The sequence below is a fragment of the Saimiri boliviensis genome, chromosome 10 (genome assembly GCF_048565385.1).
Source record: "Saimiri boliviensis isolate mSaiBol1 chromosome 10, mSaiBol1.pri, whole genome shotgun sequence".
NCBI lineage: Eukaryota > Metazoa > Chordata > Mammalia > Primates > Cebidae > Saimiri > Saimiri boliviensis.
The window spans coordinates 97,100,718-97,128,073 of NC_133458.1; the positions used below are offsets into that span (position 1 = coordinate 97,100,718).

General features: G+C 46.6%; 1 protein-coding gene across 2 annotated transcripts in view; it reads left to right on the forward strand.

Moving 5' to 3' along the window:
- Positions 1-27,356, forward strand: part of MINDY4 (MINDY lysine 48 deubiquitinase 4) — a 131,929-nt gene that overhangs the window by 59,010 nt on the left and 45,563 nt on the right. For both annotated transcript variants that reach the window (XM_010345719.3, XM_039473088.2), the window contains 4 exons: positions 10,163-10,221; positions 18,155-18,261; positions 21,159-21,275; positions 22,715-22,803. In XM_010345719.3, coding sequence (XP_010344021.1) covers positions 10,163-10,221; positions 18,155-18,261; positions 21,159-21,275; positions 22,715-22,803 — 372 coding nt within the window. The remainder of the gene's footprint in view (positions 1-10,162; positions 10,222-18,154; positions 18,262-21,158; positions 21,276-22,714; positions 22,804-27,356) is intronic.

A 27,356-nucleotide genomic window follows, 5' to 3' on the forward strand; every position in this document is an offset into this window, starting at 1 on the left:
GAGCATGGGATATTTTTCCATCTGTTTAGATCCTCTCTTACTCCCTTGAGCAGTGGTTTGTAGTTCTCCTTGAAGAGGTCTCTTACATCCTTTGTTAGTGGTATTCCTAGGTATTTTATTCTCTTTGTAGCAATTTTGAATGACAGTTTGATTTGGCTCTCTGTTTGTCTATTATTGGTGTATAGTAATGCTTGTGATTTCTGTACATTGATTTTTGTATCCTGAGACTGCTGAAGTTGCTTATCAGCTTAAGGAGGTTTTGAGCTGAGATGATGGGGTCTTCTAAATATACGATCATGTCATCTGCAAATTAGAGACAATTTGATTTTCTCTTTTCCTAATTGAATACCCTTTATTTCTTTTTCTTGCCTAATTGCTCTGGCTAGAAATTCCAATACTGTATTGAATAGGAGTGGTGAGAGAGGGCATCGTTGTGTAGTGCCAGTTTTCAAAGGGGATGTCTGGCATGTGGTGTGCCCCGTGCTGCACAAGGGTTCAAGGACCTAAGAGGGAAAGGTGGGGGATAAAAACACAAACACAGACATAGAGAAAGCTGGGGCAGGCGGTCTGGGAGGTGAGGTTGTCAATCTCTCCGGCCCTGACCTGTCTCAGTGTACTTTATTCTGTTTGTTGACAAAGCACATAGCAGAGGGAGGGTGCAATTACTCAGAACAGCCTGTGGTTATTATTCTCATACTTCAGTTAATATACTTCAGCCAAAAAGTATCTTGCAGCAAGGTCAGGGAAAGCTTGTTATCTCTCTAGGCCTGTCTGTTCTCCAAGACATGCACATCCTCCTATTATGGTTTCATTTCCCTGAAGTTCAACCAAAGTTCACAGCAATCTTGCTGCTGATCCCCCTAAAGGGGGTGTGCTACTCTGGCTCCCTACAGGAATGCTTCCAGTTTTTGCCTGTTCAATATGATATTGGCTATGGGTTTGTCATAAGTAGCTTTTATTATATTGAGATACGTTCCATTGATACCTAGTTTATTGAGGGTTTTGGCATAAAGGACTGTCAAATTTTGTCAAAGGCCTTCTCTGCATCTGTTGAGATAATCATGTGGTTTTTGTCTTTGGTTCTGTTTATGTGATGGATTATGTTTATAGATTTGCATATGTTGAACCGACCTTGCATGCTTGGGATGAAGCCTATTTGACTGTGATGGATAAACTTTTTGATGTGCTGTTGCATTCAGTTTGCCAGTATTTTATTGAAGATTTTTGCTCAATGTTCATCATGGATATTGGCCTGATGTTTTCTTTTTTAGTTGGGTCTCTGCCAGGTTTTAGCATCAGGATGATGTTGGTCTTATAAAATGAGTGAGGGGAGGATTCCCTCTTTTTGTATTGTTTGCAAACAATACATTTCGAAAGGAATGGTACCAGCTCCTCTTTGTACGTCTTATAGAATTCAGCTGTGAACCTGTCTGGGCCTTGACTTTTTTTGGTTGGTAGGCTATTAATTGCTGCCTGAACTTCAGACCTTGTTATTATTGGTCTATTCAGGGTTTCAACTTTTTCCTGTTTTAGTCTTGGGAGCGTGCAAGTGTGTAGGAGTTTATCCATTTCTTCCAAATTTACTGCTTTATGTGCATAGCTGTTGGTAGTATTCTCTGATGGTAGCTTGTATTTCTGTGGAATCGGTGGTGATCTCCCCTTTATCTTTTTTTATTGTATCTATTTGATTCTTCCCTCTTTTCTTTTTTATTAGTCTAGCTAGCACTCTATTTTGCTGATCTTTTCAAAAAACCAGCTCCTGGATTTATTGATTTTTTTGAATTATTTTTTGTGTGCCTGTCTCCTTCTGTTCTGCTCTAAATTTAGTTATTTCTTGTCTTCTGCTCTCTTTTGAGTTTTTTTTTGATCTTGCTCCTCTAGCTCTTTCAATTTTGATGATAGGGTGTTGATTTTAGATCTTTCCTCACTTACAGGAGCATTTATTGCTACAATTTTTTCTCTAGACACTGCTTTAAATGTGTCCCAGAGATTCTGGTATGTTGTGTCTTCATTTTCATTGGTTTCAAAGAACATTTTTTATTGCTCCTTTCACTTCATTGTTTATCAGTTTGTCGTTCAGGAGCAAGTTGTTCACTTTCCATGTAGTTGTGTGGTTTTGAGTGAGTTTCTTAATCCTGAGTTCTAACTTGATTGTGCTGTGGTCTGAGAGACTGTTTGTTATGATTTCCATTCTTTTGCATTTGCTGAGGAGTGATTTACTTCCAATTATGTGTCAATTTTAGAGTAAGTGCGATGTGGTGCTGAGAAGAATGCATATTCTGAGGATGTGGGGTGGAAAGTTCTATAGATGTCTATTAGGTCCACTTGGTCCAGATCTGTGTTCAAGTCCTGGATATCCTTGTTGATTTTCTGTCTCGTTGATCTATCTAATACTGACAGTGGAGTGTTAAAGTCTCCTAGTCCTCCACTATTATTGTGCAGGAGTCTAAGTCTCTTTGTAGGTCATTAAGAACTTGCTTTATGTATCTGGGTGCTCTTGTATTGGGTGTGTATAATTTAGGATCGTTAGCTCATCCTGCTGCATTGATCCCTTTACCATTACGTAATGCCCTTCTTTGTCTCTTTGGATCTTTGTTGGTTTAAAGTCCATTTTATCAGAGACTAGGATTGCTACTCTTGCTTTTTGTTTGCTTGGTAGATCTTCTTCCATCCCTTTATTTTGAGTCTGTGTGTGTCTTTGCACCTGTGATGGGTCTTCTGAATACAGCACACTGATGGGTCTTGACTTTTTAGCCAGTTTGCCAGTCTGTGTCTTTTGATTGGGACATTTAAGCGATTTACATTTAACCTTAATATTGTTATGTTTGAATTTGATCCTGCCATTTTGTTACTGGTTGGTTGTTTTGCCCATTAGTTGATGCAGTTTCTTCATTGCATCGTTGGTCTTTACCATTTGGTACATTTTTGCAGTGGCCAGTACCGGTTGTTCCTTTCCATGTTTAGTGCTTCCTTCAGGAGCTCTTCTAAGGCAGGTCTTGTGGTGACAAAATCACTCATCAATTGCTTGTCCATAAAAGATTTTATTTCTCCTTTGCTTATGAAGCTTAGTTTGGCTGGATATGAAATTCTGGGTTGAAAGTTCTTTTCTTTAAAGATGTTGAATATTGGCCCCCACTCTCTTCTGGCTTGCAGGGTTTCTGCTGAGAGGTCCACTGTGAGTCTGATGGGCTTCCCTTTGTGGGTAACCCAACCTTTCTCTCTGGCTGCTCTTAGCATTTTTTTCTTCATTTCAACCCTGGTGAATCTGATGATTATATACCTTGGGGTTGCTCTTCTTGAGGAGTATCTTTGTGGTATTCTCTATATTTCCTGGATCTGGACATTGGTCTGCCTTGCTAGGTTGGGGAAGTTCTCCTGTATAATATCCTGAAGAGTGTTTTCCAGTTTTAATTCATTCTCCCCGTCACATTCAGGTACACCGATGAAGCATAGATAGGTCTTTTCACATAATCCCATATTTCTTGGAGGCTTTGCTTATTTCTTTTCACTCTTTTTTTCCTCTAATCTTGCCTTCTCATTTTGTTTCATTGAGTTGGTCTTCAGTCTCTGATATCCTTTCTTCTGCTTGATCAATTCGGCTATTAAAACTTGTGTATGCCACGTGAAGTTCTTGTGCTGTGTTTTTCAGCTTAATCAAGTCATTTATGTTCTTCTTTAAGCTGGTTATTCTAGTTAGCATTTCGTCTAACCTTTTTTCAGCGTTCTTGGTTTCTTTGCATTGGGTTAAAACATGTTGTTTTAGCTCAGAGAAGGTTGTTGCTACCCACCTGTTGAAGCCTGCTTCTGTCATTTCATCAAACTGGTTTTCCATCCTGTTATGCTCCCTTGCTGGTGAGGAGCTGTGGTCCCTTGGTGGAGAGGCATTCTATTCTTTGATAATGTCATCCTTTTGGTGCTGGTTCTTCCCATCTTTGTGAATTTATCTACCTTTGGTCTTTGCAGTTGGTGATTTTGGATGGGATCTCTGAGAGGATGTCCTTTCTTTTTATGTCAAAGCTATTTCTCCTGTATCAGGCATTTTTTTGGTTATGCCGTTGTCTGGAAGCTGCTTGATGAGGCAGTCTGTCGCTTGTCTGCCTGCAGCCCGGATGCTGTGTAATGTTCCTCTCGGTTTTGTTTACACAGGTGAGGTTAGACCCGCCTACCCAGTGGCGGGCATCTTTCCTCCTACCGAGCTTGATCATCCTGGGTCGAGGTCAAACTGATGTGCTAGCTGCAAAACTCTAGAGAGAGGGTGTCAGTTTGCTGGACTTTGTGGGGGTGGGATCTGCCAAGCCATATCACCTGTTTGCCTGCTTTCAACTCTCCCTCTTTTCTGGGGGTTGGGTAGTTCCATCCCAGAAGTGTTCTCGGCGTTAGTCAAAACTTACGCCCACGTCTGTGCTGACAACTGGTGGCACTGAGCGGGCTGGAGCTGTTGCTCGGATTTGTGTTGACAGCTTGCACTTTTCAGCCCAGCGGTATTCTCCTGTACTGTGGGTTGCAGAGGCTGTGGGAGAAGCGCAGTATCTGGACCAGAGTGCTGAGAGGGTAAGGCCCCGGATCCTCCGGGCCAGTTGCACTTCCTGGGTGGGGCAGTGCCCCGCCCTGCTTTGGTTTGCCCTCTTTGGGCTATTCCCACTGTCCAGCCAGACCCATGAAATGAACCTGGTACCTCGTTTGGGAATGTGTAGATAGCTCACCTTCTGGTTCTCCCTCCCTGGGAACTGCTCTCTGGAGTTGTTCCTATTCAGCTGTCTTGGCAGAAGTCCTTTGCCCATTATTTCAGTGACTACATTTACTCTTCAAAACTGCCCATTCTTTCTTCATCATGTCTAGCTCTTTTCTTATGATTTCCATTCCTGTTTTTAAAAAGTTTCTCTAATCTTTCTCAAATTTTTTGCTCTATCTTGAGTTTTGGGAGTCCTGTTTGGTGTGCCTGTTGGCTTTTACTCATGGTACATCGTTTCTCACGTATTAAAGAGTTTTTTATATTGAGCATATTTTGATAGGACTTAAAAAACAAATAAAAAACCGAAAACCCCTCTTTCTTCCAGCGATTCTTGTGTGAACTGGTTTGTGGAAGTGCTGTGCCACGTAATTTTACGTTACTTTGGTTAGGTGTTCTGGGGTATCGCTGACTTGGGGAAAATTTATGTTAATTTCTTATATTCTAGATTCTTGTGCCATAAGGATGGGATCAATTTGAACTCTATTGACCCTGGGTTCTGATATTTCATCAAATCTATAGCAAATGTCTTAGTCTGTTTTCTATAGCATATAACAGAATACCTGAAATTGGGTAGTTTATAAGGAAACAAAATTTATGTCCTAAAGTTCTGGAGGTTAGAAAGTCTGAGATTGGGAGGTCACGTCTGGTGGGGGCTTTCTTCCTGGTGGGGCTCTCTGCAGAGTGTTGAGGTAACTCAAGGCATCAATGATGGGGAGGCTGATCGTGCTAATTCAGTTCTGTCCTCCTCTTCGTACAAAGCCACCGATCCCACATCCATAACAACTCAGTAATTAACCCATTAATCTATTCATGAGGGCAAAGCACTTAGGACCCAGTCATCTCTTGAATGACCCGCCTCTCAATACTGCCACACTGGGGACTAAATTTCAACATGCGTTTTAGAGGGGTCAGATATTCAAACCATAGAAGTGATCAATATCTTTATTTTCACGAGATGCCTTTCTTTTAGAACCCATAACCCTAATTTAGCCAAGAATCTAGTAACAAACACAGAGGAATGAACATCTCCTCAGTTTTTATTTTAATTTTTGTTATTTGTTTATTTTTTAGAGGTAGCAGCTTACATGATACTGTAGCCTTAAACTCTTGGGCTCCAGTGATCCTCCCACCTTAGCCTCCTGAGTAGCTGGGACTACAGGTGCATGACTCCACAGTCAGCTAATTTTTCTGTTTTTTGTAGAGAGAGGTTCTTGATATGTTGTCCAGGCTGGCCTCAAGTGATCCTCCTACCTCTGCCTCCCAGAATGCTGGGATTATAGGTGTGAGCCACCACACCTGGCTTCTTTGTTTTTATGTGAGAACAGCTCTTTCCACCAAGCCAAGGATCCAGTTATTCAGAGATTGAGTCCTGGTCCCATGGACCCCAGAACACTGGCAGTGACCTGGCTCATGCCTCTCCCTAGGGGGTGCATGAGAGGAGCTATGGTAGGAGGTGGAGGCCTCAGCAGAAGGGTGATTGGAGTTCCACCACCTGGCCCCCATGGATTTATTAGTTGCATGCTTTGACACATGTCTCTGGGTTATCTGCACAATCACACTTTGAAAAAGTGTTTTGAATCCCTTGATTTATCTTTTTGTCATTGTTTTTCAGAATAGTTTTCGCTCAAAGGCAAGAACATGCTTTTAAACTGACCTTTTAAACTTTGTAAGGCTTATGCCACAAAGAGACACATGAAAGGAACAATAAGCACATTCTCTACGTGGAAGCATAATTGAAGTCTCCTCTGGTGATGAGATCTATGGGAACTCGGCACAAAGCATCTGAGCTGGGCTCTTGTAGCTGATGGATGGCCCTCTGGGTGGAAGTCTCATGACCGGAGAGAGAGGCCAAGCTGTACCCTACTCAGTGAGAACATTATTCCCACCATCTCAGCAGGCTCATGGCCACTCGCCTACCCTCAGGAGCCAAGGGAACAACTTGGGAGATTTGGACCTTGTCCTTTGGTCTACAGGAAGCCATGGAAGTTTCTGAGCAGGGGAAGGATGTGGAAAATAGAGGCAAGAGCAAAGTAGAGCATTTGAAGTCAGTGACCTGGGTTCGAATTCTGACTCTGGCACTTCTAAGTCGTGTGACCTTATGTAAGCCACCTAGTTTCTGTGAAAATCATATGGCATTGAGCACCCACTTATGGAGCACTGGGTACATGCTGGACACCTGGGATCCAGAGGAGACCAAGAGAATCCTGCAGTCCTTTCTTCTTCCTTGCTTATAACTCTTACCGTGTGTATTAGTTTGCCATTGCTGCCATAACAAATGACCACAAACTAAGTACCTTAAAACAATGTGGATTTATTATCTCATAGTTCTGGAGGGCTAAAGTCCACTGGACTAAAGTCAAGGTGTTGGCAGGGCCGGTTGTTTCTTGAGGATCCCGGGGAGAATTTGTTTCCTTGCCCTTTTCACGTTCTAGTGCCCACCTAGATTCCTTGGCTTGTAGCTCCTTCCTGACTGCAAAGCACATCACTCCAATTTCTGCTTCCATTTTCTTATTGCCTTCTCTTCTTCTGTGTCAGATCTCCTTTTCTCTCTTTATTATAAGGATCCTCATAATTACATTTGTCCCATTGAGTAATTTGTCCCATTTATCTCTTTATTGTAGGGATCCCTATAATTACATTTGTCCTATTTGAGATAATTTCCTCATCTAAAGATCCTTCACTTAATCTCATTTGCAGAATCCCTTTTGCCATGTAATGTAACATTCACAAGAATGTTCCAGGGTTTAGGATGTGGATGTAATTTAAGGTCTTTATTCAGCTTACTACACCATGTGACATTGCATGACATTTAATGTCTGTTCATTTTACATATCTATATAATGTGTTTCCTCTGGATAGTGAGATAGGCCTGCCAGATAGCTCCGCATGTGTGCTGGGTGAGTGAGTGAATAAATGAGTGAATGTATTCTATGGAGTTGAGAAGAAGCTGATATTCCACTTGGGCTTTAAAGGATTAGTATGAGTTTGCTAGAGTATTCTGGATGGAATGAGCAGCTTATGAAAAGAGGCATGAGCTGAGATGTTCAGCATGGAGGAAATGCAGGTGGAGTTTGATGGCCCAGAGTGAGGTGAGGCTGGGCAGTAGGTCATGGAGAGCCTTGCAGGATACCCTAATAGGCTGAATTTTGGTTTTGTAAGGAAGCAGTAAATGTAGTTATTGCCATTGTATTTGAAGTTACTGCCTGGGTTTAAACTCCTGTGCTGTGACTTACTTGCTGTGTAACCCTAGGAAAATTACTCAACCTCTTTGAGACTCAGTGAAATAGTGCTTCATAAAGCTTTTTTGAGAAGCAGAAGACTTTTGAGGATTGTAAAACACTTAGCACAGTGTGTGCAACAGTCAAAGGAGCCTTTAGGAATGTATTGGCATTCCTGCTGTTATTTTAATAAATGTGATTATTGTTATTATTGATGGTGATGATGGGGACTCTGAAGAATTTCAGCCAGGCTTCAGTGCCATGGTCAGATTTGCTTTCTAGGAAGATAACTTTGACAGCCATGTGAAGATGGTGGGGGCCGAGGGTGGGTGACACTAAGGGTCAGAAAACCAGTTAGGAGCCTATTAAAATACAGGTATTGATCGACTTATGACCTATGCAACTTACGACCATTCGACTTTATGACCACAATCACTAGCCACGACTGCTCCGCATCTGGCAGCGCCAACGTTGCCCAGCTGAGCATACGACAGTGCGGACCAGCTTCCGGCAGCACTACCATCTCCGCATGCACCATTTCAACTGTACATAGAGCCTACTCAACTTACGACCAAATTGTGTTACAACCATTCCGCGGTCCTGACCGTGGTCGTAAGTCGAGCACTGCCTGTAAACTAGGTGAGAGATGAAGAGGCAGAGAGCAGAGGTGGAGGTTCAAGAGAGATGTGATTGGATGCTAGATGTTGGAGAGATGTCTCTGTGGCCTTGAAATGGTTCAAGGGGGATTTTAGAGGCTTAGTACCAATGCCGTGGTCCTTGATTTTCAGAAAGGGACACTGAGGCACAGCAAGGGGAGAATGCCTTGCCTTTGCCTCCAGATGAAACAGTGACATACGGGATAGGCAGGGTAGAACTCGGGTCCTTAGCCCTTTGTTGCAGAGCAGGCGGAGGTGGGAGAAGTACGGCTGGAAGAGGCTTCTGATGAAAGTGCATCAGCATCAGAAGTGAGGCTTTTTCATGGGTGGAGGGGTGCTAATACAACCTCAGTGTCAAGTGCCCCTTCCACATCCCTCTAATCACCCCTCTGTGCCTTAACTCCTCTTTCCAGCTCATTCTTTCACCAGTCCCCACAAGAATGCCTGTAGAATCCTGGTAGTGTTGGGCAGAGGGATTTTGTGGTTTTTGAATTAAGGCAAATGACCTGACTGAGTCGAGGAGGGCATGTGGAGGATGAGGACTGCCTGTGAGGGAGCGAGAGGGAGCTCTGTGTTCTAGCGCCAGTGAAAGAAGCCTGGAGTCCGAAGAAGTGTCTGCTCAGGGAGTTGGTACTGTGCGTCCTCTGAGGTCTTCCATTCACGCCCCTTCATACGTCGTCAAGAGGAAACCAATTCAATAGAGTGCACGAGGGCAAGATTACGATTGTTACTTCAATCATATCTTACCCTGCAAGGATGTTGGAGGAAAATATATTTCAATGCCATGCTCAAAAGAGCTGTCATTCTTTAATATAGTAAATGGGTTTTCAGAGAGTGATGTAATATTGTTATTTTTAATACATTCTGTTTGGAAATGATTTCACTTTAGTTGAGATCGATGCATACTGGAGAACAGAAAAATCTAATGGGAGCTTTAGAAAATGTTCCCTGAAGTATCCACCTGTAAAAGGTGGACCCTTTTAAGAAAGGTCTGTGTGCACATACCTGAATTTACAAATCAGAATCGCAGGGCAATGCCTTCAGTAACAGGAAGATAGAGGAGGCTTCCTTTAAACACCTTGGTGCATTTCAGAGGTTTGTTATAAATGGCTGCTGATGGCTTTACCAGAAAGCTAGGAGAGAGGAAACAAACAAAAAACATGGAGATGTGATGAACAAATTCTGGGCAATGATGACAAGAATTCAATTTGTTTGTGTGTGTGTTTCCCAGGAGTATTGCAGTGAAATTGGTGAGACAGCCTACGTGCAGTGCTTGGCAAGTGCCAACCTTCAGAGTTGACCATCCATGTGTTGGTTGGTGTAATAGGAGTCTCTTCATGAGAACACAGAATCGACAGCATCAGGAGGGCCATTTTGTCCCATCCCATGTGGAACCTGTGGCTGAGAGAGGGGACGTATTCAAGGCACACAGAGGCAAGGTCAAGAATAGAGAGACCTTTCTCCTGAATGCCTGTCTATTGCTCTTAGCAGTCTTCTCTGCTGTTTGCATTTCTCTGTCAGTCTCCTCTGCTACATTGGTATTTTCTTTTTTCCAGGAAAAATCAGTTGCTGACGTCTGACGAGGTGGATGATGAGCTGGGTGCCCTGCAACTCGGTAGGTGCAGTGGGTGCCTCTGTGCTGTGCCCATCAGAGCCCAAGGGGTCCTTGTTGGCTCTGTCTGGGAGATGGATGGTGGGGGGCCCCTTTCCTCCCACCTGAACTCAGCAAGTAGGGCCGGTCCAATGAATAGAGCAGACTAGTCTCACTACTGTCTCACTGATTGATGTCTTCTACTGCTTGCCCTTCTTTCCTGGAGAAATCCCTGTAAGACCAGTTATTTTTGGATCCACACTGTGGGGCCAGAGAAGGTCTTTCTGCATTTGGCTTTTTTTTTTTTTTTTTGGCGAGGAGAGGGATTCAGAACTTACTAAGGTCTCCAGAACATGGTTCTCATTCAAAATATCGGTATAGCTCTGTCTGGGAAGGCCCATACTTTTTAAAAGTTTATCAACGTATTATGGAGGCATAAGACACAAACAGTGAAGGCATTAAGTGTACAGCCTTAAGTGCTGTGGTCTGCATCTTCACTTCCATGTACATCTGTGTAGCTGCTCTCTGAGATCAAGACAGAGCACATTTCCTTTCACTGTTTAGTTTTGAAGTAAGCTTTTTTTCTCTCTCTCTTTCTGTAATTCCCTGCTCTCCAAAGATGGATGTGTTTGCAGGGGTTTGCAGAAGCAGCTAGAGATTGAGGATGTTGAGACCAAGCTCTGGCCGTGAGAGGATGAGGCTTGAGTGCTGCCAACATTTGCTCCTCTTCTGGAGCCAACAGTTTACCTGTTGCACCATTTGGGCAGACAAGAACTGCTCACATGCTTTTCTTCTCCCTTTTGAGCCCTCCCTTTTAAACTGAAGGAACAAAGCAGTGCCTCTATTTAGAAGTCCCTTGTGTGAGACACGTAGTCTGACAGTTTGCTTTGATGAAGTTGAAAGAAAGGGGCAGGCCTCTGAGCAATGGTGGTGGAGATGGGGATTTGTTTACTCTGCATGATTCATCCCAGAGGTAGCAGATCCTCGGAGCTCCCCAGAGTGGGCAGATTTCTGTGCAAGGCTGTGCAGAGTACAGCATGGAGGCAGGAAGTGCTGACATCCATACCCTTTTTGTGTACTTCTACACTTTAACATTTTTGCAGTGAAAGCTGCTTGTGTTTGGACACAAGCAAAGCAGTTCCTGGCCTTCAGAACCCAGAGAGCTTCTACTGGAAGGAAGGCTATTAGCAATTCTCAGAAGCAGCTGTTTGAAGTGTGTGTGTCCATCCTTTCTGGAGGAGGCTGACCCCTTTTTGCTAATAGCTCAGCTAATGATTTAGGAAAGGAGAGGTGAGGGATGGGAGACCATGGAACCCAGTCACGGACAGAGTTCATGAATGAGAGAAAAGGAAAGAGAAGTCTTGTGGGAGCCGGGGTTTGGGGGGTGAGCGGTGCAGAAACAAAAATCAAACTTGGTTAGAGGAATAGTGCTCCTTCTCCTCCCCAGTTCGTTTTACTTTGGTTTGATTCAGTAAGCTCTTGTCAGCAATTACCTGCCAGGGCATATGCAAGGCTCTGTAGAAGGTAGACCAAGGTGAATAAAAGGTGGCTTTGCCTTTTCAGAGGGTGGGGTGGGTAGGACAAAGGAAGAGAGGTATTTTCCTGTAGCAACACATGAAGCAGATGCCCAGCAGTGCTTAACTGCTTTAATAAGCCAAGTTCTGTGATGAGTTCCTGTAGTAGTCCGTTCTCACACTGCTAGTAAAGACATACCAGAGACTGAGTCATTTATAAAGGAAAGAGGTTTAATTGACTCACAGTTCAGCATGGCTGGAGAGGCCTCAGGAAACTTACAGTCATGGCAGAAGGGGAAGCAAACATGTCTATCTTCACATGGCAGCAGGAAGGAGAAGTGCCCAGCAAAAGTGGGAAAAGTCCCTTATAAAACCATCAGGTCTTGTGAGAACTCATTGCTAATAGAATAACATGAGGGTAACCACCCCATGATTCAGTTACCTCCCATCAGGTCCCTCCCACAACACATGGGAATGATGGGAACTACAATTAGATGAGATTTGGGTGGGGACATAGCCAAACCATATCAGTTCCAGAAGTTTCTATATTGTGTAGGTATTTAGGCTGGACTCTGAAGGATGGGCACGGTCTTGCCAAACAGAGATGTGGAAGGAATCGCATGGGCAAAAGCCTGGTGTATGTGTGAGGAAGATTGGCTGGAGGTAACAGGCCTGCGGTGGAGGACATGGGGGTCAGTGTGATGATGCCGAAGTGAAGACTGGGCCAGGCAAGATGATTTTGAGTTCTCTGCTAAACAGCTGAACAGCAAGTCATTGGGCAGAGATTCTGTGGTGGTGAGATATCTAGTGCTGCACATTTGGGGGCTGTATCTGGACTTCAGGGATGCAAGCTTAGATGTTAGGAGACTGGTGAGGAGCTCTTGGCGTAGTCCAGAGAAGAGGTAATGAGACCCATGTTACCTGGGAAATTCAATGGGTATTTCAGGATCTGCCCGAATATCACGTCTTCTGGAAAGTTTCCTTGACCATTTATGGCAGAATTAATTGCCTCCCCCTCTGCTCTGAAAACCCCTGCACTCATCCCTGTTTCAGCACTTACTGGGTTAGGCTGCAGTGAGGGCAGGCGGCTCTGTCTCTCCCTCTAGGCAGGGAGCTGCTTGAATGAAGGGGTGGGGCCTTAGTCATCTCTGACCTCTGTCCCACATCATCTTGAGTACATCATGGGTGCTCAAGAATGCGCTTGCTTAGCAAATAGAAAGATAAGGACATATTCCTGTAACAGTAGAGAGAGAGAGGCAGCAGGGGGGCAGGATATGAGACATTCTGGAGGCTGGACTGGCATGGTGAGTGGGAGAGGGTGGACGTTTCAGCCTGAGGCTCTGATAGAAGGGTAGAAGAGAGAGGGGGTCTTTTATTGAAACTGAAACCAGGAAGGGTTCTGAGTTTCTGTTGTTAGGGCACTTCGAGAATGTATCTTGTGGTCAGTAGGAAATGCTGCACAGGCTCCCAGAGAAAAGCTGTGTGGGCCATTCTCCCTATGGAGTTTTCCTATGAACATCATTCCCCTTGGTATCTTTGACTGTCTATTGAAATAAAGTCCAATTCCTTTTTACATACATACACACACACACATGTATCCTACAAAGGGACATAAAATGGTACGGCAAACCAAACTTGCTTATTTTCGATCAGACATTCAAACCAGGACCTTAAAATAGCATTCCCAAACCACTGGCATTTGCAGATGGCCTTGTCTGCCTGGCCAACATGTCATTCTGGAGTGTTTTGTTTTTCCCTTGCATGGCGGTCCCACCACATCTGGGCCCGAGCCTGCTATATGATCCTGAATCAACTCCCTGCACTGGGGCCGGTTTCTCCATGTAGAAGCCAAATGAGTCTGCCTTTTCCAAGGGGCTCACTCTGGCCTATCCTCCATCGAGGTCTGCTTTTCCTGGGCCCCCAGCCTTCATTCCCAGACTTACTTCATGGGACCCGGACAAAGCATGTTTCAGACCTGGCTCCCTCCCTGACAACATCAGACTGAATAGAAACCTCCAAATAAGCTTAAATATTGTCCCTTTGTGCCTCCAAGAAACAGTCTGGCTCAAGGCATTCCAAGGAATGCTTCAGGGTTAGTTCTCCAGCAATTTGGAATCACTCAGATTATCCTGCCCGATTGTTTGGGGCCTCAGATGTCTAAGATGGAATTAATCACACATTTCTTTTCCTCCAGATAACATTCTCAATGTTGGTCTTTGCAAAGCCTGCCCATCGGTCACCTTCTCTTTCTTCCTTCCCACTCTCCACACTTTTTTTTTTTTTTTTTTTTTTTTTTTTTTGGGAAACAGTCTCGCTCTGTTGCCCAGAGTGCAGTGGCATGATCTCGGCTCACTGCAACCTCTGCTCTTTGCCTCCTGGGTTCAAGTGCTTCTCCTGCCTCAGCACTCCGCAACCCGAGTAGCTGGGATTAGAGGTGTGTGTTATCACACTCGGCTAATTTTTGTATTTTTAGTAGAGATGGGGTTGTGCCATGTTGGCCAGGCTGCTCTTGAACTCCTGACCTCAGGTGATCTGCCCACCTCGGCCTCCCAAATTGCTGGGTTTACAGGCGTGAGCCACTGCATCTGGCCCCCTTCCCTCCCTTTTACATTTTCCTCTCTCCTTCCCTTTCTCCCTCGTAACTTTCTTTCCTTATTTCTCTTTAGCCCTACCCCTTATATTCTTATTGCCTTTCTTTCCCATTAGCAATCATTATTTTATGCTTAATCTGTATCTTTTTCTTCTATATGTTCTTGCAAAATCTATAATGTCTTGTGTGTATCATTTTCACTTGACATAGATAGCATTGTGTTATATATATCATTCGGTTTCTTTCTCTACCTAGCCATGTTTTTAGTCCCATTCTTGTTGCTGGGTAGACATCTGGGCTTTGTTTTGGGTTATTTATGTAAGGCCATGGTCATAGGGTAACTTTTCAGAGACCCTAACTAAGAAGCTGTATTAGTCTGTTTTCACGCTGCTGATAAAGACATACCAGAGACTGTGCAGTTTACAAAGGAAAGAAGTTTAATAGAGAACTCACAGTTCTCTGTGGCTGGGGAAGCCTCAACAATCATGGTGGAAGGCAAGGAGGAGCAAGTCACATCTCACGTGGGTGGTGGCAGGCAGGGAGAGCTTGCGCAGACAAACTTTCATTTTTTAAAGCCATCAGATCACTATCATGAGAACAGCACAGGAAAGACCTGCCTCCATGATTCAGTTTTCTGTCACAGGGTTCCTCCCACAATACGTGGGAATTATGGGAGGAGCTACAAGATGAGATTTGGATGGGGACACAGAGCCAAGTCATAGAATTCTGCCCCGGCCCCTCCCAAATCTCATGTCTTCACCTTTCCAAAACCAGTCATACCTTCTCAACAGTCCTTCAAAGTCTTAACTCATTTTAGCATTAACCTAAAAGTCCAAAGTTTAAAGTCTCATCTGAGACAAGGCAAGTCCCTTCCACCTATGAGCCTGTAAAATCAAAAGCAAGTTAGTTACTTCCTAAATACAATGAGGGTATAGGCATTGGGTAAATACAGCCATTCCAATTGGGAGGAAGTGGCCAAAACAAAGGGGCTGCAGGCCCCATGCAAGTCTAAAATCTAGCAGAGTAGTCGAATCTTAAAGCTCCAAAATGATCTCCTATGAATTCAGGTCTCACATCTAGGTCATGCTGATGCAAGAGGTGGGTTCCCATGGTCTCGGGCAGCTCTGCCTCTGTGGCTTTGCAGGATGCAGCCTCCCTCCTGGTTGCTTTCATGGGCTGGTGTTGAGTGTCTGTGGCTTTTCCAGGCACACATTACAAGCTGTTGGTAGATCTACCATTCTGGGATCTGGAGGATAGTAGCCCTCTTCTCACCACTCCATGAGGTGGTACCCCTGTAGAGATTCTTTGTGGGGGCTCCAACCCCACATTTCCCTTCTGCAATGCCCTAACAGAGGTTCTCTATGAGGGCCCCGCTCCTGCAGCAAACTTCTGCCTGGCCATCCAGGTGTTTCCATACATCTTCTGAAATCTAGGTGGAGGTTCCTAAACCTCAGTTCCTGACTTCTGTGGAACTGTAGAGTCAACATCACATGGTAGCTGCCAAGGCTTGGACCTTGCATCCTTTGAAGCCATGGCCCGAGCTGTACATAGGCCCCTTTTAGTTATCTCTGGAGTGGCTGGGACATAGGGCACCAAGTCCCTAAGCTGCACACAGCAGAGGGACCCTGGGCCCAGCTCATGAAACTGTTTTTTCCTCTTAGGCCTCTGGGTCTGTGATGGGAGGGCCTGCCATGAAGACCTCTGACATGCCCTGGAGGCATTTTCCCCATTGTCTTGGGAATTAACATTTGGCTTCTGGCTACTTATGCAAATTTCTGCACCCAGCTTGCATTTCTCCTCAGAAAATGGAATCTTCTTTTCTATTGCATTGTCAGGTCACAAATTTTCTGAACTTTTATGCTCTTTCATTGTAAAACTGAATGCCTTTAACAGCACCCGAGTTACCTCTTGAATGCTTTGCTGCTTAGAAATTTCTTCCACTAGATACCCTAAATCATCTCTCTCAAGTTTAAAATTCTATGTATTTCTAGGGCAGAGGCAAAATGCTACTAGTCTCTTTGCTAGAACATAACAAGAGTCACCTTTGCTCCAGTTCCCAACAAGTTCCTCATCTCCATATGAAACCTTATTGTTCATATCACTATCAGCATTTTTGTCAAAGCCATTCAACATGTCTCTATGAAGATTCACCTTTTTTTTCCTTCTTCTTTTTCTGAACCCTCCAAACTGTTCCAGCTTCTGCCTGTTACCCAGTTCCAAAGTTGTTCCCACATTTTTGGGTATCTTTTCAGTAGCACCCCACTTGTACCAATTTACTGTATTAGTCTGTTTTCATGCTGCTGACAAAGACATTCCTGAGACTGGACAATTTACAAAAGGAAGAGGTGGTTTATTGGACTTACAGCTCCATGGCTGGGGAGGCATCACAATCATGGCAGAAGGCAAGGAGGAGCAAGTCACATCTTACATGGATGGTGGCAGGCAAAGAGAGAGTTTGTGCAGGCAAACTCCTGTTTTATAAAGCCATCAGATGTTGTGAGACTTATTCACTATCATGAGAACAGTGCAGGAAAGACCCACCCCCATGATTCTATGATCTCCCACCTAATCCCTCCAACACGTGGGAATTATGGGAGCTACAAGATGAGATTTGGGTGGGGACACAGAGCCAAACCATATCAGAAGCGTTCTCATCTAAATTTAGATTCATATTTAAATAGCAGACTTCCCCCCACCCCACCCCGACCAAGCCCAATGGTAGAATCTTTCTGCTTGTTCAGTGGCCTGAATCTCCACGAGTCCCCTTTGTGCTGTGGCTGGTTCTCCCTGGGGAGAAAGGAGGCTGTAGCATAAGATACAGGCTGTGCGTCCTGAGAATTGTGGCCTTTGATACCACTCCCACCCAAGCAGGCCTGCTCTGGCAGGCTCCTGTAGGGAGCTGGATTCACAGAGCCAAGGCCTCAGCTACCTTCTGGAGTTTACTCTGCTCAGCCTTGCTGGCACCATTGCCTTGGCATTGTTTGTCCCTGGGTCCTTTATCACTGTGTTCTGGTGAATTCAGTGGCAGCATGTGTAATGACAAGGGGACCTTAGCTAACTGGAAAGTCGCAGCTGGTGCTATCAGAGACCCAGGTGGGACTCTTTCTGGGCCTTAGTTGCCCCACTATAAGATGACAATATCTGGAATATGGCTTAATTTCTCTGCTGGAGGTCTGGGAGGTGGGATGGCACAGTGACTAGGAGTTGCTCTCTCTGCCACTTTCCATTTGATTGACTTGGGCCAGTTACTTAACACCTCTAACCCTCAGTTTCTTCATCTATAAGTGGGGGCAATAATTACTTTCTCATAAGGCTGTTGTGGAGGAAGGTGATAAAATTCAAGCAGTCAATAAATGCAAGTTACAATAGTGATGATCTGCAATAATTATTTTATCAGGAATGGTTCCATTTTCTTTCCTAGTCTTGTCCTCTTCACCTTTGTCCTCAGGGGAATGATCTTTCGGGTCATGCCCACCTTTTGTAAGAAATGTGTCTGAGCCAGGCTTTCCTGATTCTGGTTCAATGGCTGAGGCCCTGGGCACTTGTTCCACTACATGTCCATACATGGAACTTTCTAGTGGACCAGTAGCTAAGTCTCACTGAGCAAATCCTTGTGAGCAAAGATGAACAGGGCAGTGTTGTGACAAGGAGCACAGTCTTTCTTGATCTGCTTGCTCTCCTTCCACTGAGGGTCTGGGAACCCCAAAACAGAGCTGGAGTGAGTGAGTGGGGGAGGAACCCTCCTTTCACCCAAACCTTCTTCAAACTTAGCCATGTCTGTGGTGTTCAGCGACTTCATGTTCTGTTCTCTGAGTCATAACGAGGGGCTCACATGGCCATGGTTTTCTTTCAGAGGATGTGGAGGATGAGTTGATGAGGGAAGAGGTCATCCTGTCCCCAGTCCCATCAGTGCTCAAGCTGCAGACAGCATCAAAGCCAATTGACCTTTTAGTAGCAAAGGTAAGTGTAAGGAGACTCCCGGGTTCAATGCATCTTGATTTGAATGGATGTGGATGGTGTGATTTTGGTGTTTCTGGTCCAGTCCAGCTCATCGTAATCTGTTGGTCGTTGTTGAAATGGAAATTTGGGTGTGATGTAGACGACAGTGTGAACTGAAAGTCAGGAAAACTGCAATCTAGTCCTGGCAGCTCTTGTTCCCTCCAAGACAAAAGGTGAGGGAGGAGATTATGTCCTCCCATCCAAACACTGTGGGACCTGTTTCGTCATATCCCTGTAGGCACTGTTAAGGTGTGATGGGAATGGTCCAATTGTCCCCATTAGAGCAGCGCGGCTCCTATGCTGGTCTCCTAAGCTCTGGCCAGGTTGCAGTGAGAGAAGGACAGGGAGGTGTTAACAATTCTTCAGCACCATCCAGGTGCACTCCCATGGCCACTTAAAGGGCCTCATTGTCACGGGACCAGGAGCAGGTTCCTGGCCACAGCAGCCTCCTCTGTAGGGGTGTCTGAGATTGCTCAACGCCCTTGGCTACCAGGGTGGCCTCACCACTTCTGTGGCCAGAGGCTCCTGCAGGATGGAATGTCATTCCCGCTGTCTTCTTCTGGCCTTTCACCAAGATGCAGGAGGGGAAAATTAAAACTCCTGGGGACACCACTGACCTTCTCTTCCTACTTACTACATATTTACTCAGCATACAAATCAAAGAGAAAGATTTTTCTAGAGGTTTTGTCCTTTGGTTTCCTTCCCTTCTCCCCTCTCCCCTTCTCTCTCATCTCTCCCCCCTTTTCCTTCCATTCTCTCTTCTGAAGCCACAGAGGGTCAGATACACTTAAGGGGCCCCAAACCTGGGAGGAGGTGCTCTGTCATCTGTCACCAGATTCATGGGGTGATGAGTCTTTGCAGAGGGCACTCACACTTGGGGCAGGTCCCTTAGGCTCCTAAAGACTATCCAGCAGTAGCGTCTCCAAAAGCAGCTGGAAAAAGTGAGGCCCGCAGAGAGAACAGGAGAGCCCAGGGCACGTGGCCTCTGTGGAAAGCAGATTCCAGGTGTCCAGGCTCTGTTGAGCACACTGTGCCTAATGGGGAGCTGTCGTTCTGAGCCCTGACAGATTAATCCACGTATCCTTTCTCCTGTGTGCCACCAGCCCACGTTTGATGACGTGGACAAATGCTTCTGTCAGAGAGATTTTCCTTTTACTTAATGAGGAGAAAAAAAGAGCTGATTTTATAGCTGATTTCATAGCTGTCTTCTCCAGACTTCTGGCTGATTATGTGTTCACTGTTCATCTCCCATCAACCCACGCATCACCCTCCAGAGCCCCAAAAATGGTCAATCCCTTCCCCAGGGACAGGCCCTCACATAGGAAAGGCAGTGGCCTTTTTTTTTTTTTAAACTGTATAATTACTTTTCTTTTTAATGTCCAGAATGTGTAATATAAGGGCCAGAGCCACCTCCTGGACTCATTTTTATAAATTCTCAATTGGTTGGTGAGGCCAATAGGGATACTTTTGCTTGTCCAATTTGGTTTCTGAGAAAGCTTCATTCAAGTCCTCAATGGTCATCTGTTCAAATGGAATTAAGTTCTTACACTTCTCCATCCGTTTCTCATATTCTACAACCCTGGCAGAGACAGGGTTGAGAGAGACACGCACTCAGCACAAGACTTCATATCTTCTTTTTCTTCAGCATCCACTAGGGCAGTATATGGATCCTCTGGCAGAGGAACCTTCAGGGCAATAGTGAGTCTGTAGGAAAGGTCTAACTCAGAGAGAGGGTGCAGGGAAGAGGCTATAGAATCCCCTGTTGGTCTTGGGGCTCACTCGAGGCTTCAGAAACCCCCCTCAGATATAATACCATGGTAGAGAGAGGAGAGGCCCGTCATAAGAGGAGTGGACAGAGAGCCACTATCTGGGGAAGGGATTGACCATTTTTGGGGCTCTGGAGGGTGGTGCGTGGGTTGATGGGAGATGAACAGTGAACTCATAATCAGCCAGAAGTCTGGAGAAGACAGCTATGAAAAAGTAGAGGGGTTGCCTTGAGAGGTGGTGGGAACCCCTTCACTGGATGGTTGGGTTGGTTCAAGCAGAGTTCATGGGGGACCACTCATGGGTAGCATCAGAGGAAGTTCTTACACACGGTGGAGAGTCATGCCAGAGCAGGAGTTGGGAGGTGTTTTCTGTAAAGGGCTCGGTAGTGTATTTTTGGCTTTGCTGGTCGTGTAATCTCTGCTACACCTATTCAACTGTGCTGTCGTGGTATGAACGCAGCCACGGATGGTATGGAATCAAATGGGCTTTGCTATGTGCCAGTAGAACTTTATTTACAAACAGGTGGTGGGTGCAGATTTGGCTTGTGGGGTCACAGTTTACTAACCCTGCACTAGAGCACTGGCTCTCAAACCTTGTGCACTGTGCAATCACCTGGGGGAATCTGAAAACTACTGATACTGGAGTCTCACCCTCAGCAACTGGGGTTTAATTTGCTGGTGTGTTTTCTGAACATCAAGATGCATTTTAAGAACTTTATGTCCTGGATGGTTCTAATGTGAAGTTGAGTTTGAAAACCCCCTAGTCTTGACTGTGGAGGATCAGAGGACCTCCAAGATCCCTTGCAAAGCTAAAATTTTGTTTCTCAAGGCCTCTGCAAGGAGCTTACAAAGATTTTGGCCCATGTGAGCACGGGCTGGGTTGGTTTAAAGATGTTCCAGAGGTAAGACCCTCAGGATTGAGTTTTCCTCAAATATAAGAATGAGCTTGAAAAATAAAAAGAGACTAACCATGCTGGAAAATGGACTTCCCTGCTGGAATTCAATAAAAACTTCTGCAGCAATATGCATACTGAACACTGTATTGTTGTTTGCTTTTAAAACAACCAGTAAAACTCTCTCTTCTTTTTATAGGAAATAAAGACCCTTCTGTTTGGTTCCACCTTTTGCTGTTTCAATGAAGAATGGAAACTTCAGAGTTTTTCCTTTAGTAACGTAGCCTCGTTAAAATACGGCATTGTGCAGAACAAGGCAGGTCGCTCCTAATTTCCTTGGGACCTTTCTGTTGGGCCATCACACATAGGGGTGGGGGTGCCTCCCAGTTTTGGTTAATCCTGTGAGCATTAGCTGTGCCATTCTGGGCCAGCCAGTCAGCCCCACATGTGCTGGGTTGTCACTTGGTGCAGGCATGTCACGTGGCTGGTGGAGTGATTGCTGGGGAACAAGACCCTCTGCTTTGGAGATGTTAAAAGTGAACATAGATTTAAGGAGCACTTGCTGTGAGTGGTGCAGGTGCTGGCATCCTCTGCAGGAGAGAGCGGGAGGAGGACTTAAGTCTGCTTGGGGCCATTGGAGGGGCCTTTTTAGACTGATCATTGAGAGGTTGACAGGATTTTGCAGGTAGAGCTGGAGAAAGGGCACTCTGGGCAGCTGGCAGCGTGAATGAAGGGGAGGCAGTATGAAAGTCTAGGGGCTGCAGGAAGAGGCAGAGGGATCAAGTGTGTGGAGCAAGTGCTTAAAGAAGAGGTTGTAATAGAAGCTGGGCCAGCAGCGGTCGATGGCTGCAGGCTTAGAACATGGCTTAATACACAGTTCCCACATTATACTCATGGGCAGAAGATAAGCTAAATCCAGGATTAGGAATCAGCAGATGAGCAGGGTAGCTTGGTCAGGTTTGGTTTCTTAAGCCCCAGAAACCTCCCCTGCCCCATATTGCCTGAGGTTGAGCCCCAGGACCACCAGCTTCTGTCCCTCCTTCTCATGGCCAAGCTCTGCTGGTCTTCATAAGCACCCCAGCCTGCCGCTCAGACCATCTTTAAACTTGGGTGGGGTCTGTTTGTGTTGTTCAGTCCTAGCAGCCTTTGCCAATGTGTCCCAGGAGCCAGGTCCTGTGCTAAGCCCCATGATGCCTTCAGAGATGAGCTCCTCGAGGAGCCTCTGCACTACAGCATGGGAAAGGACAAAGATCACCTAATGCGGTGCTGAAGCAGGTGACAACCCGGGCAGAAGAGAGTGCAGAGTTCACCTAAGCATAGGATGCTGAAGGGGCTCACTGCCAGCTGAGATGGTCAGGAAAGGCTTCCTGGAGGAGGAACCCTTTAGAATGGGCCTTGAAGGCTGGGTAGAAAATTAACGCCCTCAACCCATAGACACAGAAACATTTCTCTAGATGATGGAAAGCCTATGATGATGTCCCTGGCTTCACAGCTGACTGGTTATGAAGAGTCACTTTCTTCCCATGACAGACTACCAACTGGCCCCTTCCTCTAGGAGTGGACACTGGGTCTTGTCACTCCCACTCTGTGACCCAAGGTCGGTGTGTTGTACAAGCAGCTGCCACCTCAGAGGCCCTTTGCAGAAGGCAGGACCCTGTACTCTCTATCACTTGGGTTCTGGAGTCGGTTTGGGTGGAACCAAGAACTCTGCCCTGGGGCAGTTCTCACCGGCAGCAATGGTGTCGTTCTTTGCAGGGTGGTCCTTGTGGAGTCCTGGCGGTTGTCCAAGGCTGTGTCCTACAGAAACTCCTGTTTGAAGGAGACAGCAAAGCCAACTGTGCTCGGTAAGTCAGTGCTCATTTTGGCAATATCTCCTTTTCCCCGGTCTTCACCAGAGTCTCCAGAAAAAAACAAGCAAGGAAGCGTGTGTGTTCCCTGATATTTCCTGTCTTTTGCAGGTCAGGAAAGGAAAATGGCATCTAGCTGACAAGGCCTGCACAGACCAGTGTTAAGGGGACTTGTGCACATTTGTTTCTAAAAGCGGGGAGGGTTCATCAGTGGTGCTGCACCCGGGAAGGGGCTGCAGGAACGACAGTGAAACCAGTTTTCCCTCCTCAGACAACAAGCTGCCCGAATCCCTTCCACCCACCAGGTCGCCTGCTGACCTTTTGACTGAGTCCAGGCGTCCCCTCCTTCCCCACGCTTTCTCCCCTCTGCCAACGTTCATAACCGCACATTCCAGGCCGCCCCAAAGATCATCGCTTCCACTCCCTGCAGCCGTTCAGTTTCTATTTCACACAAAGTGTTTGCACATGGGCACCTTATTCTCATTCATTTAGCACACATTCCTGGAACATCTCTGTGCAGGCACAAGTGATACAGGGGAGAATGTGATGAGTTCTCTCCTCTCCAGAAATGCTCCATGAGGTTGAGAGGCAGATAGAAAACCCCAATCCCATACCATTGTTGGTGTCAAGATGAAAGGGTTGGCAGAGCATTCGTGGAGCTGGAGGTGAGGCCTCCATAAGGAGGCGACCTGCCTGTCGCTCTCCCTTCCTGCAGGCCGCGTTACCAGCTTATACCAAGTCACTCTCAGAGCTACAGAACTTCTGGCAATTGGCCTTTTGTTAAAAAAATTTTTTAGTTGAAATATAACGTGTACAGAATAGTTATACTATATGTGTTCTGCTCAACAAATTGTCACAAAACCACACACCCATAAATGAATAGCCTAGATTAAATATTTCTAGTATTCCAGAAGAATCCTCTGCTCCTGCCCAGCAGTTACCCCCATTCCCCTGAAGTTATATTAATAATTAAATGTATTTTAAAACCATAGCTTAATCTTGCCAGTTCCTGAACTTTATTGAAAGGTACTTGCTCTTTGAAATAAGCATTTGAGAACCTTTTTAAAAAAGCCTAGGTGTTACCCAGACAGCAAGGCCCATTCCCCATGTATTCCTGGGAAAGACTCTGTTCACTGGGAGAGCCACCCAGCCAAGCTTGGTCCTCCAGTGCAACACATTTCAACAACATTGATGATTTCACCTTAGACAGGGTTCAAGTGAAGGTGGCTTGAACATCTTGGCATCTTCATGCTTGGCATCTTGTAATTTTTCCAGTGGTTTTGCACAGTAATAATCAAGGTGTTTCCTCTCAAACCAGAGATGATCATCAGAAGCACAGCAGCGTAACACCTCCGTGGCAGGATCTCACCTGTCTTTGTTCTTCTCTCTGCTTCCCCTCCCCTCTGCTCTCAGGTCCATCCTTAGTGGCTCTTGTCTGTACAGGATCATGCCCTACTTCCTGCTCTCAAAGTTCAGCCCCACAAAGGGCTGGGAGGTTTGAATGTCGTGGGCATATATCCTGCCATCAGCTCTCTCCCTGGTGGGGTCAACACAGTCCTGTATGCTCAGGAGTGTTCCTGACTGGGTGGAACTTTGCTAAGTGAGAATCACTAGCTGCCCTCAGAGGGTGCAGGGATACTGAGCACATACGCTTACCTACCTACCTACCTACCTTCCTTCCTTGCACTGAAAAAAATGTGCAGAGTGTACTTACCAGGTCCTTAGCAGGGATATGGGGCTGAAGAAGACAAATACAGGTGCCCTCATGGCACCTTCGATTGAACAGGAGAGCCAGACAGGGACAGGAGGTTACAGGGGACATGCAGGATGCTAAGGTTCACCTGGACATGAAGGGGCTCAGGGCGGGCTTCCTGGTGGAGTGACATTTTCCTCTTAAGGAGATATGAAGGATGGACAGAACCCCTGACTCCCCTTCATGCACATCCTTGCACACTCATTTCCCCTCAAATTTTTTTCCCCTCCTGGCAAATATTCTCAAACTCCTTCCTGGGTCCTCAGGCTCTGTGCTCAGGTGCTGTGCCTCCTGGGTCCTCTCATTGCACAGAAGCCACATCTTTGTGGAGGCCTCCTCAAACCTCCCCCATTAAGAGAAACCCAGGCCCTGCCCCTCATAACTCCACTGCCCGTTGGTGCTCTTGTTCATCGATGTGGATACCTGTCCACATCTGCCGCCACCTATGGCCCACCCTACTCCAGAACACAAGCCCCAGGAGAACAGGGACCCTCCTGAGTTAGTTCACAGCCAGGTCCCTGGCATCCAGCCCTGTGCCTGGTCCACAGAAGAGGCCCTCAGAATTTTTGTTGAGTGAACACATGGACAAATGAGTGAGTTATCCAAACAGGGAGGGGAGGCGGAATGGTATTCCAGTAAAGAGAACAAGATGTGGCCAAAGGCCTGTGGGCAGGGAGAGGAGCAGGGAATTGCTGAGGGCGGTTAGGGCAGGATTTGGAGGGGCAGGGTGGGACCTGGGGTAGTGGCAGGTCAGCACCAGGCTGCCAGAGGGGCCTTGGGTGCCGCCAGCTGCTTGGATCAAGCCTTGGCCTTGTAGGAGATTGTCTCTCAACTCATTTTGGCTCAGTGCTCCTTCAGAGTTGCTTTTGAACTTCACGTGGGCTTCTAGGGGAACTTGCAGATGGTTTGCCAGCAGTCAGGACAAGGCATTTAAGTACGTTCCCGGAAGGGCTGACTACTCAGGGCACAAGGGAGACTTGGTTTTTGGTTGCCCCACCCCCACCCCACTAAGGGGATGTGAGAACCTTTGTATCCCCCAGGCCACATCCATGGGAGCCGAGCTCTGCTCTCCATACCAGGGAGGGAAGCCAGGCCTTAGAAGGCAAAAGTCATCCAGGTTGGGATTCCAGGGGGATTCTGGGTAGAAAGAAAACTGCTAAGCTGGAGGAGTGAGGTTTCTGTCTGTCATTGCTGGCCAGGCAGGCACCTTATAGGTGGGCAGAGGAAGAGGGAAGAAGGAGCTGCTGGGCTGTTGGGAATTGTCATATGTGGGGGTGTGCCAGGTGCTAAGGAGCTAAACTGTGCTGGGGATCCTGCCTGGCTGAACCAGAGGAGGTCTGTGCCAGGTAGCCAGTAGAGCATGGCCTGCTGGCCAGGACCGCCTTCTCCAGCAAGCCTGGAAGGATTCATGGTGTGGGAGTGACCTCACCTTTGTTTGGAGCCCTGCAATTCTGGGTGCTGCTTGTAGCCCACCCCCTAGCAGCCACCACTGCCTGCTGCCCCCATCACAGAGGTGCTGTGCTATGCAGGTTGAGTGACGCAGCTGACTTCCTACTCCCACAGACCTCCTAGCACAGGCCTCAGGGGACATTCTTCAGACTCAGCTGAGAGGGAGGAGCGGGGAGCCTGGCTCAGTTATGGAACTTGCTGAAAAAGTCTCAGGGGACTCAGAGGTGTTGCGGGAGATATCAGCGAGGACTCGCCTCCTCCTGGTGGTGGGCCCTGGGCATCAGGCATCAGGCCCTCCCCAGCCCTTCCACCCCAGTCTCCTCCCACTCTCCTTCCTGATCCTGCCTCGGGTCACAGGTAGATAGGGGTTGGGGAGGAAGAACCCTCCTGAGGACAGGTTAGGGCTTCCATCAGGCAAAGACGGGGAAGACCAGGGAGCGAGGGCCTGCTGTCTGGGGCCTGGAGAAAAGAGAAGGGAGGTGGAGTCCATGTCACTGCTTTGCCAAGGACCTGTAGGTCAGAAGCTGCAGAAGATCGTCCTTGCCATGTGGGTGGGTGTAAACCCCCACAGAGCCCTGCCCCATGCGAGCAAAAGGAAACACTGGGCCATATGGATAGGAACCTCTCTCAATTCCCAGCTCCTTGGTTTCATTGACTTACATAGTTTTCACATTGATTGATTGTGTTATTGATGTTCCTTCAAAAGCCGTGTTGCATGGTTGGGTGTGAGGCTTTAGCACTCCCATTTGACTCTGAAATTCTAGGATTTTAGACATGATCCAGCTTAAAAAAAAAAAAAAAAAAAAAAAAAAGGCAGGCTCCTCTGTTCTCTTCAGGAACATCATGAGACCTGCCATCAGCTGCCATTGCTCTTGGGCCCTGGGGAGCTCATGCCCTGTGGGTCCAGAGGCAGTCCCTGTACTTTCTTGCCTGTGTGCAGGGTCTCCCTGGGCCCTGGAGGCCCCACCTCAGATGTTGCCCCCCAACCACTGATGGGGAAATGGTTTTGTGATAGCTGACGGAGGATGGGATCGTACCCTCCAGGGAAGTCATGCTGAAAAAAAGGCATCTTGGCAGTGGTGGTGTTTTTTCTGCAGGACTGTCTGGCTTCATTAAGACTCATTCCATCAGGCCGGCAGCCGGCCTCTCCTCAGTCGGGAAGGACAGAGCTGGGCGGCAGGACTTGGTGTTTTTCCATTTGAGAAGGTGCTGTGCTGGCTCAGCTCACAGAAAGAGAAGAGCTCTTGATCCCCTTGAAGGCCTGGAGAGAGCCACAGGCCAGGAACAGCTCTCAGAGGCAGGTGCAGATCTGAGAGTCAGGGAGTCCAGGAAGTCCTCCTCTCACTTC